At 30.7% G+C, this 19,492-nt stretch overlaps 1 protein-coding gene and 1 non-coding gene across 2 annotated transcripts; both read left to right on the forward strand.

Moving 5' to 3' along the window:
* Nucleotides 1-85, forward strand: TRNAM-CAU (transfer RNA methionine (anticodon CAU)). Its single transcript is given in 2 exon segments — nucleotides 1-38; nucleotides 50-85. It is a non-coding gene; the product is annotated as a tRNA-Met (tRNA).
* Nucleotides 86-13,869: 13,784 nt separating this feature from the next.
* Nucleotides 13,870-15,840, forward strand: LOC133283715 (uncharacterized). The gene has a single exon (XM_061480621.1). The coding sequence runs from the start codon at nucleotides 14,373-14,375 to the stop codon at nucleotides 15,717-15,719; it is 1,347 nt and encodes a 448-aa protein (XP_061336605.1). The 5' UTR covers nucleotides 13,870-14,372; the 3' UTR covers nucleotides 15,720-15,840.
* Nucleotides 15,841-19,492: the final 3,652 nt, after the last annotated feature.

The following is a 19,492-nucleotide window of genomic DNA, read 5'->3' on the forward strand; positions in this document are numbered from 1 at the left end:
GGGGTGGTGGCGCAGTTGGCTAGCGCGTAGGTCTCATAGCTTCTGAGTTATCCTGAGGTCGAGAGTTCGAGCCTCTCTCACCCCATTTCACTTTTTAAACTCAATCTTTAACTTGAATAATATAAAAATATATAGGTTTTGTCCTTCCTGGCCCGTGGAATTTCCAACGAACTTCAAATGGTCTTCCCTTCCTGGACTTTCAAATAGAATCAGTTACGAATACAATAAACCAAGGAAAATCCAACACTAAGCATTTAATGTACAAGTTGCCATGTGAGACACATGTGCCATGACTTTTGAAATCATTTCCTACGAACATTATTATTTGCTTTTTATTTCTTGCCAAGCATGAGTTTGCTTTTTATTAATTGTGTTGCTTAACTTGTATTCCAACAACCAAATAAGTATTAATTATTTTTACTCTTTGTTGAACATTATTCTGTTTTCAATTCATCTACTCTCTTTCATTCCTTCTTCTAAGATTGCTGATATTGTTTTTAGAATTTTTGAGCCTGAAAAGACTAATAAATTTTCGAAACATTGATAATCCAACCTGCGCAGGGGCTGGGGCCACTCCGTTATCAACATCTTTTGACTTCATAAAAGAGAAATGAAAATGTGGTCTCGTAATTATTGGCTTCTCATGTATGTTCCCCACAAACCGAATCCTCTTATGTTTTGGTCGCAGATATTGAGCTTTAAATGAATTTGAATCCTCTCGGGCAAAAAAATGGTTATGTGATGATATTATTTGATCTCAACCATTCATTGATAATGAAGTAAAAGAGAAAAAAATATATAATTTTAAATAAATGATTGGGATCAAATAACATGATCATATAATCATTTTTCTACGTGAGAAAATCCAAATCCGTTTCAAATTTCCACGGACAGACCGCGAGTCTAATTCTAAAATGTTCATATCGTTATTATACAATAGTTTTTTCCCTTGCATTAGGAATGGGATTATGACACAGAAAGTATTGTTTATTTCTTAATTCTGATGCCAGGCTTTCATTTTTTTCAAAAATTTCACATACCGTCCGACGCAAGAATTAAAAGAGACAAAAACATTGAAGTCAAAATCTTTGTTTGCCTATATTCTCAGCACCAAATGAATTGATTTGAGGAAAACTTAATTCCGTTTTGCCAGTGTCTACTGCGAAAGATATCTCAAACGTATGACCCTTAAATTGATTCCAGGCTGTATTTTGGTGATCTTTCTTTTTTCACAAAATGGTTATCAATACGAAATAATAGTAGCTCAGTTAGTATTAGGAAACTAAGTGGGGAAGGTAAGAGCATGTATTCGATCATTTTCAATATCGTCTTTGAAAAAATTTAAAACCTTAGTCTCAAAACTCTTCCTGAATCGAATTAGTCACGAAGCGATTGAAATAGATCACCAACAACAAAAAGTGATTGTCAACCACATCAACAGTCAACTCGGAGTTTGGACTTCTCACAAGTTGTTTTTTTATATACAAGAGATATTTTAAATTAGAAAAATATAATATAAAATTATTAATATAAACTTCATCTGACAACTTAAATTTTTGAGTTAAAATTATTTTTTTATATTTTATTGCATAAACAAAAACAAAGAAGGCATAGAATCCTACTATTAATTAGAGCGGAATAATAAGAGGGAGGAAGGTTTGCCAACATTATCACTCTTAATCAGTGTATCCTTCCAAGAGAATATATGCCATGAAATTCAGTTAAAAGGCAGCTATTATTATAACTTTAGTATCAAGGCTTGTTGAAAACCTCAATCAGTGATCATTCTTATGGAAATCATGGTTATAACAAGAGAAGAATGCACTGAATCATTGGTACAGCAGTAGTACCAAAAATTTATTTCTAAGAAAAATGAAAAATGATTATATTGACACAGCAATTATCCAGACATTGGGATCACACTACCGCATCAAAGCTGATAGAACACTATCCTTATGAAGATCATGGCTATAATTTTCTTATCCCCAGTTGGAATTTTTTTTTATGATAAATCATATTGCACATGTCTACTAGTTCACAAGTCAAATCAAACTAGTATATATTAACAGGAAATTGTTTTTCTTAAGTTGCATAAAAAACACAATCTTCCTATTCACATAATTTTTATAAGAGACCCATTTTAATTTTTTTTTCTTTTTTCTATTCTTTCTCTTTTCTCTTTCTTTTTTGAGTGCAGGAAAATTATTTTTTCCTCATGCAACATAAAAAAAATTCCCCATATTAATATGATACAAACAACAAATCTTCGCTAAATTAATCGTTATAAAGAAAAAGAAGAATGCATGACTCTATATTCTCCAATACATTCCGTGTATAATATTATTGACTAAGGCAGTTGAATATTGTTTGTTTGTAGTTAATTATGGATGGTTTTGTGCAATAATTAATGAAAAAAATATTTATCCTTTTAAATGACATAATATGTGTCATTTCACTATCATAAAAAAAAATGGAATCACTTTTTTTTTGTCTATTCTCTCTCCTTTATAATCTATCTATTTCTCTCATTGAAAATAACATAATTTTACATTCTTTAAAACTAGTGAATTACCCGTGCCGATGCACGGGAAAAAAAATTGGTTTGTTTGGCATGGTGGGTCGGCTCTCCGGGCCGAACTCATTTTGTCAGTATTTCAAAGGTCCCAAACAGTCATTTTTTTAAATAACAAAACAGTCATTCATTGAATAAAACAGAAGTTTTTTCTAATAACAAAACACTCATACCTGATTCCACTGAATCAAGAGGTTAATAAAAGATTCAAATTTAAAAATCTGAAAATAAAGAACAAAGGTCGGGAAATGTATGAGTGTTTTTTTTTTAGTAATTAATTTTTTTTTTCGAGTAAATAGAATTGTATTCTTTAAAAAATGTAAAGTTTTTGAATTAAACTGATTAAAGATTAAAAAAAACAAAACGATTAAAACCTACTTAAAAAGAACAAACAAATACATTAATAAACACAAACGAATAAGCAATCTTGACCATTGATTTAAAGTAACAAATCCTGTCCATTGAAAATATAATTTTTTTTTGTATTTATTATATTCACCGATTTACCATTAAAGGAAACTTTTTTAAAATTTGTTGTGTGAACACAACGGTGAAATTGAACCACAGTGCAACACGTCAGCAAGGTTTCCACAGAATGGCAGCAAAGAGTATGGGAAAAAAATAAAACCCGCAATAATTAAAAAAAGGATAACAGTGAGGAAGAATCTATTACCGACTAAATAAGGGGAGTCAGACGTTTCTTTCTCAATGATGTTATAATCAACAAAATCAAAATCACTCGCACAAATATCAAAAACAACAATTGATTTAACATCAGTCGTCAAGTTGAAAGACAAACGATACTGATGCTTGGTTGGCCTAAACACATCGCTATTGAATCCAACTCCAATTTTTTTTATAAAATAGCACTCTCCTTCGTTGATTTTATTCCGCATCTGCAAGGTACCTTTGACTACAAATGAAATATAAGAATAAAGACTAACCCCTCTCCCTTTTTTTATTCTTATTCTATTTTTATATTATAGTTTATTTCATATTTATTTCTCTTTTTTTTTTAGATATGTATATTTTTCATATTTTTTTTGAAGCAATTCCATTTTTTCTATTTTACAAACTATCCAAATAGAATAGAAAATATATTCATACAACATCGAGTTAATTTTAATTTTGTTATACTTCTTTACTTTATAAATTCTCCGGTGGATCCTACCACCCTACAAAAGAATGGAGCCAACTTATGTCAACAACGTTAACTAAAATGATCAAAACAAAGATGAAAGATTTTTAAAACACAGAACACAACCTGTTCATCCAATGAAGAAAAAGAAGAATGCATGACTCTATATTCTCCAATACATTCCGTGTATAATATTATTGACTAAGGCAGTTGAATATTGTTTGTTTGTAGTTAATTATGGATGGTTTTGTGCAATAATTAATGAAAAAAATATTTATCTTTTTAAATGACATAATATGTGTCATTTCACTATCATAAAAAAAATAGAATCACTTTTTTTTGTCTATTCTCTCTCCTTTATAATCTATCTATTTCCCTCATTGAAAATAACATAATTTTACATTCTTTAAAATGATGCATATATTTTCCATAATTAATATAGAGGGACAGATGTCATAGCTAAAACAATTCGGATAAGATTAGCAAAACTGAGTGAGAAGTGTGAAGGCCAAATTCGAAATTTCCGTTTGGAAGAATGAAGGATTTTGCTTGAGTAAATTAATTATAATTAATTACTTGCTGTTTGATTACCCAAAAAAAATAAAAAACGTTCTAACCTGCAGTTGTTTTGGTACTGGCTTAATTAGTCATGTTCATTTAGCTACACTTGAACATGGCAAATTCTGTGTCAATTTTGTTCAAAAATTAGCCACGTTTGGTCGTAGCTAAAGAACCGTAGCTATTTGGGTACTAGCTGAATTTTGTGGCACTAGCTGACTTGCCATGCTAGCTCCACCACTGGTTATTCAAATATATATATATATATATATATATATATATATATATATATATATATTTCTAAATTTTTATAAATTATATTATATACTTAAAAAAATATATTCTTGAGTAAAAGTAACTGACAAAAAAGAATTCATTGACTGACTGGCTCGAAAATACAAGTTGATTCACCGACAGTGCACTTGGCTTAGTCCACGGCCACGCTTCACGCCAAATGCTGGTAGGTCTCATCCCATTATTATACAATGTTAAATGTCGGTCCCTATTTGCTTTTATTGAATCTTATTAAGGGAGCAAATAAATCAAATTTCAGGGGCGAAAATCAGCTACTTAAAGAAAAAGACAAAAAAACATCTTCACTATTTTTAAATATTTTAAATTTCAAGATGACCACCCATTCCAATCCCCTCTGCTCCATTACTGAGTTTTGACAGATACATATCTTAATTGGTTTTTGTAATGTGTCTCAAGTATTAATTTACAAGTTTTAATATTTGTTAACTTAGTTGTTTTATTTTATTTACTCACCTCTTATTTAATAATTTATACTGTTAATTCCTTAATATTCATTAGAAATGTCTTAAGAAAATTATAAGAAATCAATTGTTGAAATTTTGTATCAAATTTTTTAGTTTGACACCTATATCAAAATATTCTATTCCTTCCAAAATTTATGAGATAGTAAATATTTTTCTTTTCTCTTACTAGCTATTAATGCATATTTATCGATAAACTAAATCTTCATCTATTAATACTCTTATTTGTCGTCTCTAACACGAATTTCAAAAGTCTATATTATGCAGAAATTAAAGAAGCGTTTGCTAAATAAGAAAAAAAAATTATAGGAAAAAAATGATTTATGGAAATATAGTAAGATTTTTTTTTTCTCGGGTAAGATATTAAAAGATATTTGATAGGCCAAAATTTTTCAGCAGATATTAGATTAATTTTATTGATGCTATGTGATGACTTTTCCACCGCATGGAATTTTATTTTTTATTTTTTTCATTCTATCGATGGAAACCTTCCATAACAATTCTATGTGAAAAAGCAAATGATGGAAACAAATATTTTCTCAACCTTATTTTTAATCTTCCTCCTAACAAATATGGGCAAATGATTTTCCCACTCCACTTTCTTGAAAATAAAAATAAAAATTCCCCTCCTATTAAACACCACCTGACGGTATTTGTGAGTCACTATTAACCAAGAAAGAGAAGGAAACTAAGGATATTTGTGAGTCACTGTTTAAGAAAGAAAGGGAATATTTTAAGTAGGGGACGTTTGGTTGAAGAGAAAATTTTTAATTACTAGAAAAATATAATAACTAGGAATATGGTAAGAAAGTAAGTTTGGTAAGAAAATCGAAAAAATGTTGTTTGATTGGCCAAAATTTTACCAAGAAAATTGGGTAAATTTTTGTAAGTCTATGTTTGGTTGAAGGTTAAATATTATTGGAAAAATAAGTTGCAATTACCAAAACAATCTTTTTAAAAATTTTGAAGAACTAATTAAACACAACATATGCCACCTCCATCCTTTACCATTTTTGCAATATACGTAGGAACACATGATTAGATGTGCAGCTTGAAATCATTGTAAACCTTTACAAAACAGTAAAAAAAGTAAACCAACTAAAATGGATTCAATGCTTCACATCTATTCTCAATCATAGTATATGGACAATGTACCCAACAACATGAAGCACATGGCTCATTACGGGTCTCTTTTTTGGTCTGTTATTGACAGAACCCATGGCAACCTTGACCACCGTAACTGCTATAAAATTGTGTTCCTTATCAGCACAATCAGTGAATCAAAACACATAATGAAAAACAAACCCAAAAATAATATGATGAGCAAAATAGAACAAAATTAACCTCAGAGACATTAGTTGTATAGAATAGGGTATGTTAGATGAGCTGTAACTTTGCAAGTAGATTTGGTAGGAGATTACGAGGGTATGTTTGTCAACATATTTGTTACTTTTTGTTCCACTTAGTCGGACAACACACAATACCACATGCCAAGTGGTATTGTGTGGCAGTATATTTCCATTTAACAAGCGAACATCAATTGCTGGGCAAAAACGTTTGGTGGAAAAACATTGCAAACTCTTCTACCAAACATGGTAAGACTAGATACCTAATCTCAAATGACATAAAGTTGTATCTTTTAAGAGAATAAACGTTTTTTCCAATGCGAGCACTGGATGGAATAGACAGAGAATATAACAATCCACTGGAAGGGCATACCTTAGGAGCACCAATCTCCCCCGGCAAATATCTATATGCAAGAAGCCGGCCTACGCTATAGGTAGAAAGAAAAATGAAATATGAAAAAAAAAAACTTATGTCTTCCTCTTATTTATAAGTTTAAAAAAATGGAGGAAGAAAATAGAATTTTTTTCATAAAATCCTTCAATATCCTTCACAATATGTAAAATTAAAGCTTCCAAATCTGGGATATTTGAAGAGAATTTTTAACTCTCAAATAAGAAGAAAAAATACCCTTCATTTTTCTTTCATTCCTTCCCCTATTTTGTTTTTGGATCTCTTTTTTTACCCTGTAAACTCCTAAACACATCCTAAAGCAAACAAATTAGGTTCCCGCAACAACAGACTTTAGGTTACTTTTACGTTATAAAAATATAATGTGGAAAAAGTAAAAGAAAAAAGAAAAGCGATAACTCCATGTAATTCTTCGCAATGTGGACTGGATTTCCGTGTAATGGTTATGGACCAACATTACTCAAAAGTCAAAACTCTAAAGTCTTCTTTTATTATACTTGCACCATATGGATGATCCATAAAGAAATGAGATTGAGGGGGGAAAACAAATGTTCAAGGGGAAAAAAAAGGAAAAAAGAAAGAAAAAATGGGCGTAGTGTAAAACTGGACACAGTTGTGCACAAAAGTCAACTATTTCAACCTTGGTCTCTGACTAAGGCAGTTATTGGGATAACCAAGCCCGATCTGGTGCCATTTTAATAAAATTATTAAAAAAATTTAATGCAGATAAATTGTTTATATTTACTTTTAAAATAATATTATTTTAGATTAAAACATAAAAAAATTATAATGACAAAGGATATTATAACTTAGAATAAATTATGATTATAAAAATATGTTAATTTTCATCACAAAACGATATTATTTTGGGATCAATACAGATAATTTATCTGCATTCACTGCAGACAAAATAAACCCTTATTAAAAAGCCCAAACTGTATTATAATACATTATGAAAAAGTTTAAATTAAAAAGTATGAATATAAACTAGCAAATAAACTTAAAAAATCAATAAAAGAGTAACATAACTAATTAAATTCATTTTTTCTAGAAAATATGTGTAAAAATTAATTGTAATGATTAAAGTCAAAAAACGTTATTCTTACTAATAAAAAGGGTTGAGGTGCTGGCTAAACTATATATAACAATAAACGTCAAAAAATGGTTTATGAAAAAATATTTATATAGATTCTAAAAATTTAAACAACCAATCATCACATTGTTGGGTCAAGTCGGATTCTGAGTCGATTGCGGAAGTGAAATAGTAAAATGTACGAGGAGAGAGATAGAGAAAAATACGGTCAATTTGTTTAACGTGAAAAAACCTTCTCCAATGTGAAGAAGTAAAAATTCACGGGATACTATTCCAGAATCAAACTTCCACTATAAGAATAATGAGTTGCAACAATCAAACTTCCGTAGTCTTTCATTAAAGGTACAATCAAACTTCACCTACAATGTTGATAATATCAAACTTCCCTAAAGAGGTCTCACTCAAACTTCTTTCTAGAGGTATTCAAATTCTTGTTCCTATATCTCTAAACCTCACACACTACAAGTTTATACAGGGGAGGGGATTGAACCACTCAAAGGTCGAGCCTTGAATCAAAAAATGAAGAGTTTCAATCTCTTGGAACTTGAACCAAGCATTAAAGAAAGAACAATTCCTAACAAATCTCCCCTGCTAACAAATCTTCCCCTTTCGACTTCAATGCGTCGGGATTAGCATCATTCTGACACCTTCACAATAGTCTTCGAATAGGTGCATGCAATGGCGGGCCCAAGAAATTATATGACGGGGGACGAAAATTTATATTATTATTGTGAAAAGGCAATGCCAATTTTGGTTGGATGACCGCGCTAAGAATACAAAAATACCTGTTAAGGAGAACCTAATAAAATTACAAAAAGATTTGCCAATTTTTTGATTAGAATGTCAATTTTTTGCTTCCGGTAACAATGGTCCAATGCACCCTCTATTTCAACGAGGAACTTGCCTTAAGACCCTATATTTTGTTTGTAAGATCAATTTTTTATTGTTTACTTTCATGCCTTCTGGTGTTATAATTGCATTTTCTTTGAATTTTTCATAATCTTATTTTCTCACTTAGCTGTTATTTAGCAGAAACATTAAATTAATTAATGTGTTATTTATTTTTAGCATTTGGTCCCAACTAATAATTGATAACTAATTTATTGACCTTTTTTCTTTGCCAACAAAGTCAAACTTAAATACTCTTCTCTTGAGTTCTGATATGACAATCTATACAAACTTTTAATTATTATAAAAAGAAAATTAGATAATCAATCAATAAAAAATGAAATTATAGACAAATTTGACAAGTAGAGTGAATATGCATCACTAACTGAACTCTTCTTTATATAAAATGGAAAAACCAGCTTTTCACATTGACTGGGGAGGGTAGCAGTCCAAGAACAAAACCTGCTATATATGTTGGTAGGTTGAATCTGATAAATAATAGTTATCTCTAATTGGGTGTAATGAACTGGTGGAACACTTTTCTTATGAATAGCATCGCTTGTCTTTCACTTTTTAAAAGCACTTTCAAAATTTTACTTTTTCATACCATATTGCATATCATATAGTAGAACATATTTTCATATTTAAGAGGAGAGCGGGAGCCCATTCTAGCCCCCATGTTGGTCCGCCCCTGGGTGCATGGGTTCTTCCACTTATATGGTGCTTACTTAGTCCATTCTTAATCAATGCGGGACATTTTCATTCAATTATTCACACTTGAATTCTTCAACACACATTTCATAGATATATAATGGAAAATCAATAATATTATAAATATCAATAAAAAATTAAAAAATAACTAAGTTCGTGAACTAAAGGACGCTAGTCTATAATCCATCAATGCACTTTTTCTTTTAAACTTCAATCTACTTTGACATACTTTTATTTCCCTGCATAATCTACTTTGATAAATTAGCTATACAGATCGAGCAATGCAGATCAATATTGTGACAGTTTTACTTTTGAAAGACCCGTTCACGATGACTTAAGAAAACTAAGCCAATAATCTATCCTATGCATGATTTCTTGCCTAATTCACCATATGATCGAAGCCTAATTATTTATGTCAATCTGAATGTCAGTGTTAGGCGGTTCTTGTGCTTAATTTCCTCAATTACTATTATTGAGATGCGTCCCAACCCGCTTTTTATTGTGCATCAATGAAGCAATTATTATGTTTCATGAGTCAACCGTCTATTAATTAATTCCCCTGCCATCAATATTGAAATTTATATTTTCCACCGCACATTATTCAAAATAAGAGTAATGTTGTATAATTTGAAAAAATGGACAAAATATAGCCAGAATTTGTCAAAAATTATGTATGATTGTCGTATAAAATAAAACAGTGAGAACCAAACTCATTTTCTAAAATTAAAATTAAATAATTCTATTAAAATTACGGATGCTAATTACGTATCCGTAAATAATTGATTTTAAGAAATAAAAAAATAAAGTATTTAACATAGGAAGAGTTTATAGTTACTACCTCTTTTTCTTACTACTTCTTACTACCAAATCTTAACCGTTGATTTCCGCTAATCTATCGGTTATAATTTATTGAAAATTAATAATTAATTAATAAGTATGCCCCAATAAATTACAACCGTTAAATTGATGAAAATCAACGGTTAAGATTTAGTAGTAATTAAGAGATAATAAGAAAAAGAGATAGCAACTATAACTTCCCTTTTAACATATTATAAATAGTTATTATTATTTTTTAGTATTAATTTTTTTTAATAAAGGATATTAAATGCTTATTAACAAGTACCCTCAAAGTACTTGCTAGTAAGGCCTACCACAAAAGAGATTTACTATGCCATTGTAAAACATGCTTATAATAATCCTTCTAATACTTAATAAAAAGAATATTAAATCAAAATTATATGCATGTAGTATTTATGAATATAAGAATTTTAATATTTCTTCATTTAGTAACTTAAAGGATTTATAATTATTATATAAAAAATTGCTAATGAATACCAAATTCTAACATGCTCTAAGAGCATGAGGAATATTTATTACAAGCTCCGTGAATATTTTCATTATTAATTTTGAGTTGATTTACCTGAATTTATTGAAATTGCTATGATACCCTTATACATATAATACTCAGAGCGCAAGTTGTTTATAAAAAGAGTTTTATTAATCTCATGTTAAAGGAGATAGTTATCTCATGTCATAGAAACAAACTAACGGGCTTCACCACCTGAAAAAATAAAAGAAAAGAAAAGAAAAAGATGGCACAGTTATCGAAGGGTATGTAGGAGAAAAAATTTATGTCATGTGACATAAGAATAATTTTTCCCTTATAATAAATGCTTAAAGTTATAATAAAAAAGTGACAGTAAATAATAAAATTGAGTAATGCTCAAATCAATTACGTGAATGTGCTTAAAATGAATATTGGTGGAAATCTTACTGGAGCATGCAATAATTTTTCTTATAATACTGACTAGAGGAATAAAAAATATGAAAAGAAAAGTAAAGCATTTATAATGTATAAGGAATTAAAAAAAAATTTATTATATTCTTCTTTAAGTAATTAAAAACTATATAGCACGGACATGGTTCTTTTCTAAAAATTTGTGTGTCGGACACGTGTCCGACACGGACACGCTCCGACATGCTCGGACACGCGGTCAATATTTGGGGACACGCGGTCAACTCTCAGACATGTTCTGACACGTTTTTCTAACACGCAGTCAACTTTTTCTGATACGCTGTCAATGTTCGGACATGCTCGGACACGTTTTTTTTTAAATTTTTATTTTATTTTTAAATCTTAATTTTATTTTGTTAACTAAATATAAAAGAAATAATTTATAAATTAATTTTTTTTTGTTATGGAATTTGATATGAAAAATCAACAAAGTACGAAAAATTATTTATATTTATATTTATGTTATGAAATTTAAATATTTGATTACTTGTATGACTTATTATGGACTCTTATATGTATTAAATATAAATTATATTATATATATTATAATTTTTATTTAATATCAAAACGTGTCCCAACGTGTCGAAATATGACATTTTTTAGAATTAACGTGTCGGCGTGTCGTGTCGTGTCCCGTGTCCGTGAGTCATAGATTAAAAATACGTACTCTATCGCTTTGAATTAATTTATATTTTAGAAAAAATAATTTGTTTCAAATTGTTTATTACTTTAGAAAATTAATGAAAGATAAATAATTATTTTATTATATCTTTAGTAAATTCATTAAATGGAATAAGAGAGATTATTTATGGAATGAAAAATAATTTAGTCAAATGTAATTGTGTTTTTCCAAAATTTATATATATTTTATGACTTTCTTAATTTATGAGCCAAGCCTTAAATGACAATTATTTTGAAGATCCTGCTAATATGTACCTTAAGACCAGTGGCGGAGCCAGCAAGGCAAGTCAGCTAGTGCCCAAATAGTTACGGTTCTTTGGCCACGACCAAACGTGGCTAATTTTCGAAAAAAATTGAAATAGAATTTGCCACGTTCAACTGTAGCTAAATGAACGTGGCTAATTAAGCCAGTGCCAAGGCAACTGCAGGTTACAATGTGGCTCTGCCACTGCTCAAGACTAATTAAGGACACTATTTAAGGATCTAAGATTAAAAAGAAATATAACTTTTAATACATTAAAAATATGGGGAAGGATATATTTACTACTAGGGGTGCTAAACTAGTCAGGGGCCTTACAGGGGCCTTTGGCTCGGCTCGTGAAGGTCTTAGCTTATATATCTAAAATTGATTGTTATAACTAGACTTGGACTTGTATAAAAGCTCGTTTAATAAAAAGGTCTCAGTTCAAAAGCTCGGCGTTAGAGCCTTTCAGGCTAGCCTAATATATTAAAAAATTTTATTTTATATTTTTATACTACTTATGATAGCCCTCTCTCTCTTCTTAATCCATTTTATCCCATTTTATTAATTAAACAAACTTTTTGAATGATTTTGTTTTATATTATGCTGTTTGGATATACATTAAATGTATGAATATTTATGGAATTACTAGTGCTGTTGATTGTATATTTTGTTTGGATAAATTTTTGTTGTCATATTTTTTTTAAACAGGCTAACAGGCTAAATCAGGTTTTTATTTTTTGTAAATAAAATAGGCCACAGGCTGAAATTATATTCATAACAGGTAACAGGCTTGATCAGGCTAATACATTTAAACACAGGCTTAGTCTTTTAAGACCAAAGCTCGGCTCGGCTCGGCCTGTTAACACCCCTACTTACCACCGTAAAAGTTTATCATTCTTACAACCAACCTAATCATCATTGATTTCTGTCAATCTAACGGTTATAATTTATTAAGAATTATTAGGTCGCATTTATTAATTAATTATTAATTGTCAATATATCCAATAAATTATAACTGTTAGATTGACGGAAATTGACGATAATTAAGTTGGTTATAAAGGTGATAAATATTTTTAGTGATAAGTATATCTTACTCCTAAAAATATATAAAAAAAAATTCGTTTAATTTTTTTATTTTTAAATCTTAACAAATATCATAAAAGCTTACCTTAAGATTTATCCTATTTTAAAATGAAAATAATAGCAATAATAAATAATAAACCATAATTTATAGTCAAAATTAAAAAATTAACCACAAATTCGATCATCAATAAAAATAAAAGTGCTAGTTAGCATGGAATGGAAGTGGATCCTCTCGTGTGGAAAAGTGGTCATATGGTCATATTATTTGATCACAACCACTCATTGATAATGAGATAAGAGAAAAAAAAATGTATAATTTTTAAATGAGTAATTGTGATCAAATAATATGATCACATGACCATTTTTTCACATGAAAAAGATCAACTTTCAGTTAGCATTAATCTACCATAATTTAGCAATTTTGTCAAAATTCATGAAAATCAGTGTCTGAACTTTGTGAATTTAAGGAATTGGAGTACACACTCTCTACTTTCAAGGCTAGGCGGGCAGGTCCCATAACATTTTGTTTTGTCTCTTTGTTACCAAACTCATTGAATTTATTGACCTACCTAAGTCATTCTCTGAACTCAATGAATATGCTAACAAGGAGTTGTTTTAATGGAATATAAAATTGATGCCCACTGAGCACCGTGCAGAGAGAAAAGTTCCCCATCATGATGCATATATAAAGTTGCTCATAGAAAAGAAAAAAAAAATAGTTATAGCAAAGGAAGCAATAGGTGTAAAACCGCGTAGGTAGGGAAGTGTACACTGTTTCCATGCGCCATGTGATGGGTCTCCTACTCTCCACCCTCCCACTATCGCAATAAATACTTGTGATCTTACTTCATTTTGCTTTGCTTATCTCTTATGCCATTCACTACCTTTAGTGTATGACACTCCACGACGCTGTCCCTTTTCTCTCTCTCTTTCTCTTCCCAAATTGATATAAATTCACGGGTTAGGCTCAGGGTCAATCTCTTATTGGTGTGTGTACCTTCAGATCTTTTAAACCATTTGGCCCTTTAGATCTTGGAGGAAAGCTAGTAGTGTGTATAATCCTTGGTTTCACAAAATAATGGCTCCACTCGTGTACGTTGGTTGCAGAAAGGTGCTCCTGCTATTTGTTATTTTGTTCTTTTTTGTTTCTTTTTGCTTCAGTGTCTGCTCTGAACCTCAACTCAAGAGCAAAGAGTTAAATAGTATCAGTGGTGGTAGAAGAAGAATGTTGGAATTGAAGGCAGAAGAAAATGAAGAGTATGAACAACCTTTGAAGAAGAAATCCACCAAAAACCAGACCAAGTTAATCAAGCCGCCAAGTAACCTTTCTTTGAAAAACCAAACCAAAACCATCAAATCCAATAACCTTAATTCCACCAAAAACCAAACCAAACTCAGCTCCAAAACCACACTCACCGACACCAGCCTCAAGAAGCTCAATTCCACCACCTTTAAGACCAAGAAGCTCAATTCCACCAACTCCTCAAAACCTAGTAACTCTGTTTCCACTTCCATCAAGACATCATTGGATCTCGCGAAAGCAAGTGGGGGTGGAGCCAAAGCCAAGAACAAAACGACAAAAGCCACCGCCACAAAGGACAAGGACAAGGACAAGCAAACCAATAACAAGTTCATCAAGGAAGATCAAACTGAACCTGAGAAGCCAAACATACAGAACAAGAAATTAAAAGCACCACCTAGTTGGTTGTTTGAAGAAGAGGACGATGATTTGATTTCAGGTTTCAAAGATCTACCCATCAAGTTCAAGCAAACATTGATCCCAGACCTTGAGCGAATCTCAACAACCTCAAAAGCTTACATCACCAAAGCCAACAAAGAGATCACAAAAGGGTTCAAACCTTATGTTGGCAACAAGTACGCACCCACCATTGCAACCTCACTTTCTTTTGCTTTCGTGCTTATCCCTTTGGTTTTTATCTCTCTCCTTTTCAATAGAATCAAAGCTTACTTCTCACTCCAAAAACTCTTGATCTTCATCCAAGCCTATCTCTCAATCTACTTCTTCATTCTCTGCCTCTCTTCTTTGATCACTGGGCTTGAACCCTTAAGGTTTTTCTACTCTACTTCGCAGACCACATATCTATGTCTGCAAGTCCTTCAAACTCTCGCTTATGTTCTCTACCTTCTCCTCCTTCTCATGTACCTCCTTTTGGTGTTTTCTACTGATTGTGGATTGGGCTCAAAGTTTCTGGGCCTGGCCCAATCCTTCGTGGGCTTTTCGGTCGGATTACATTATTATATGACGGTGTTTCACAGGGTTGTGTTGCGGCAACCGCCCAAGACCAATTGGAAGATTCACGGGATTTATGCCACGTGTTTTTTCCTCATTTGTCTCATCGCTGGGGCTGATAGAAGGAAGAAGACTTACTTGGAAGAAGGTGGAGAAGAAGGCAAGAAGAATTAGTTATACCTACAATTTTATTTTCTATTTTCTTTTTAATCATTTTAATTATAAGTTCAAATCAACATACAAATCTTTGTTCATGCAATGTAATGCCGCAAGGCTTTCACTTTTGAGTCAGTCAGCATTCAGATTCATATTCATATTCGTTCCATAAATAAGTTGAGTTAATGATAATAATTGTAAAATGCATATTTTTTTTTGTTTTTTTTTTTAATACAGTAAAATGCATAATTTTAAAAGCCCCATATTGTTTCTTTCTTATCCTCTTTACTTATTTTTATTCTGTATTGTAAAGTGTAGGACTAGGGCCTATATATTTCACTGTTCCCCGACACATTTTAATTAACACCATATCTTTTTGTGTTTTGTTTGGCATATATATTTCTCAAGCATCACCTTGCCAAGAAACTATTACCCTGTCCTGCTAAAACTGGATTTGAATTTAAAAATTATTGTTTTTGTATGGAACCTGTCTCTTCTTTGTTTATTTTAATACAAAGTATAGAATCTCTTGTTGATGTTTTCTTCAACATGGTTTTGGATACCATCTTTTTTGTGTTTCTGTGTTGTTTCACTTTGTTGCCGCGTTGTACATTAATTGACACCGTGTGTGTTTGCTTTTCTAACGAGTTTCCTTTTAAAAAATAAATGCATTTTTATCATCAAATAATGACACTAATTTGTTCCTTATCAGTAAGAGCAATAATTGCACGGTCCATCTTTGTGGTGTGTAAGTATCTTTGTGGTTTATTTTATCCAATTAATGTTACATATACAAATTCTCAAATAAATAATTGCACCTCGAACATTTATTTTTAAAATTATAAAATCCCTTAACAATTTTAATATTTCCACATGGTAGATATGCTTTTCTGCTTTTAGTATTTGTTCATTTAAACCATATATCTATACTGCTACGTTTCTTACCGCGTTAAGCAGGACGAAGAGTGGCGGCGTGAGGCTATGATAGTAATTTACGTGGAGCACCGACGTTTTCCGATAACATATGTCGGTGCTATTTAAACTGGACAAGTGGCTTTGGCCATTAGGGGATAGATTTTAAAATTTCATCATAATTTTGTTTCTATCATTTTCATCATAGACATTCAATAAATAAAATCTTACCAAAAATATAATTTTATATACATCATAAATAAATAAAAAACTTGACAGGCAACAAATAAATTTTAACAGAAAAATCCATTCGGCTCCAACCTCTTTTATTTTATTTTTTTCACCCTTTTCTTTTCTTAGCAAGAACAGAGAAACCGACTCAAAGTACATGTATAGCAAAGAAAACTAGCGGGATATATTATGAAAATCTGCGTTATTTTTCGATCATGCAGATAATCACAATGGCGATTTCACAATTTGATTAGATGCAAGTCGCTTTCTGTGGAATTGAGTGTGGTAGTCACTGTCATGTGGGAAGGGGGTATAGGCACCTCCACAAGCATTAGTCAATCCTCACGTATTACGCTGTATGGTTCTAAAATTTCTAAGCAAATGCGTAACAATACCCACTTAACAAAACCAAACATTCCCTCGTTGCGCAATACATTAGATTCAATATCAAGAGAATTTAATGTTTCTTGTGATGTAATTATCTCCTGTATAAAAATGTGTGGGGTTAGAGTGGGTTGTTATATTTTCTCATTTGATTAGGAGGATTATGATTCTTTGAAGGTCTTCTTATATTCTTATTTATCCTCCCTTGTACGTGAGTAACGTTAAGAGTCATTGTGAAACAGAGTTTTCCTTTGGTTTCTTCACGTTCGTAAAGTAAGAACTCTACAGGTTACGTGATTTTGGATTTATAAAAAATAAAAAAATTCTTTCTATTACTATTGTTACAAGCTACCTTTTTAAATTAATATTTTTTATTGTATACTTATTTTGTTTTTACTTCTTTCATGTATATACTTTTTTTATTTTTTATTTCTTTTTGAATAACAATAGAATGGTTTTTAAAAAAAAAATAAAAAAGCATACTTCATTATAAAAATATATATTATTACAATATCATACAAATATTATTTTGTGACATGTTTATACTTTTTTTTATTCTTAATTTTACAAATTCTAATGAAAAGAATATTTGAATAAATCATTGTAAGACAAATTTGTTAGTAGAGTTGGAAAAATGCAATAAGATTATAAGAATGCATGAATTTAAATCTTATAATAACTATTTTTTTTTTTGGAAACAATAATAATTATTTTCTTTTATAATTCTCTCATGAACTTTTCACAGAACATGACTTATGTGCGTGAAGAAAAAATTGAATTGTCATAAATAAGCGTATAAAATCGAGTGGGTTTGTATGTTGGCAAATCATTATTGTTTTGCAATTATATATGATTTTGTGTGTGTAAACGCATAAGCCCTCTTACGTTATTTGTTGTTTCTCCTCGTAGAAAATGATTATATATGGATGAAATTTCACGTAGAAAACAGTTACAGAATGGACAAATCCTCCAAACTATTTTAAGCAAGAGAATGGAGAAGTGTACGGTCGCTCAAGATTTGATTTCTTAGATTGATGGGATGATGACTCAAGATCTAAAGAGGGTATCACTACTAGAAATATTAATATTTTCAACGGAATTTTTCCGTTGGAAATTATGAAAATTCCGTTGGAAAATTATTTTTCGACGGAATTTTCGACAGAATTTTGCTGTTGGATAATTCTTCGTCGAAAGGCAGCGGAATTTTTTTTTCCGTTGGAAGCCTTACTTTTCCGTCAATAAATAAAGTCATGAAATAAAATTAAAATAATAAATTCCGTCAAAAATTTTAACGGAACTTTTCCGTTGGAAATTATGAAAATTCCGTTGGAAAATCATTTTTCGACAGAATTCTGCTGTTGGATAATCCTTCGTCGAAAGGCAACGAAATTTTTTTTTCCGTTGAAATTTACAACGGAATTTTTTTCCGTTGAAAACTTCAACGGAATGTATTCCGTTGGAAGCCTTACTTTTCCTTCAATAAATAAAGTCATGAAATAAAATTAAAATAATAAATTCCGTCAAAAATTTCAACGGAAAATATATCCGTCAAAAATTTCAACGAAAATTTGCAACAGAAATTAACAAAAATTTCGTTGAAATTTTTGACGAAATTAATTTTCGTTGAAAAATTCTGTTACAATTTTCAATGGAATTTATCTACAATTCCGTCTATACTTTCAACGGAAAATGATTCTGTCAAAAAGTTCTGTTTCAGTTTCCAACGGTTTTTATATATAATTCCGTTGAAAATTTCAACGGAAAACAATTCCACCCAAAAGTTCTGTAACAGTTTGCAACGGAATTTATCTATAACTCCGTCGAAAATTTCAACGGAATTAAATTCCGTTGAAAATTCTTAACCGTTTACAACGGAATGTACATAGAATTCCGTCGAAAATAATATTTTAAATTTTTTAAAAAACATTAAATTCATATGGATTTTAATTCAACAAATTTAATGGCATTTTAAACTGCCAACATAAATATTACGTCATTTTGAAAATTGCGTACGGATAGAGCCATCAAAACGGGCCAGCCCGGCCCGTTAGGCCCTAGCCCATGCGGGCTAAGGCCAAAAATTAACTATATTTTAACAACACTTTAAGAGTAAAATTCTAGAAAAGACAATAATATCTGTGATGTATTTATTGATAGAAAGATCACTGGATACATGGTTACACATTTAGATAAACAATTAAACAAGTCCTTGCCACCACCCCCAACAAGTCTCAATCATACTAATTAAACCATGGAGGCCTGTT

Source organism: Gastrolobium bilobum, unplaced genomic scaffold, assembly GCF_033153095.1.
Source record: "Gastrolobium bilobum isolate Gb01-03AN ecotype WA unplaced genomic scaffold, APGP_CSIRO_Gbil_v1 utg7888, whole genome shotgun sequence".
NCBI lineage: Eukaryota > Viridiplantae > Streptophyta > Magnoliopsida > Fabales > Fabaceae > Gastrolobium > Gastrolobium bilobum.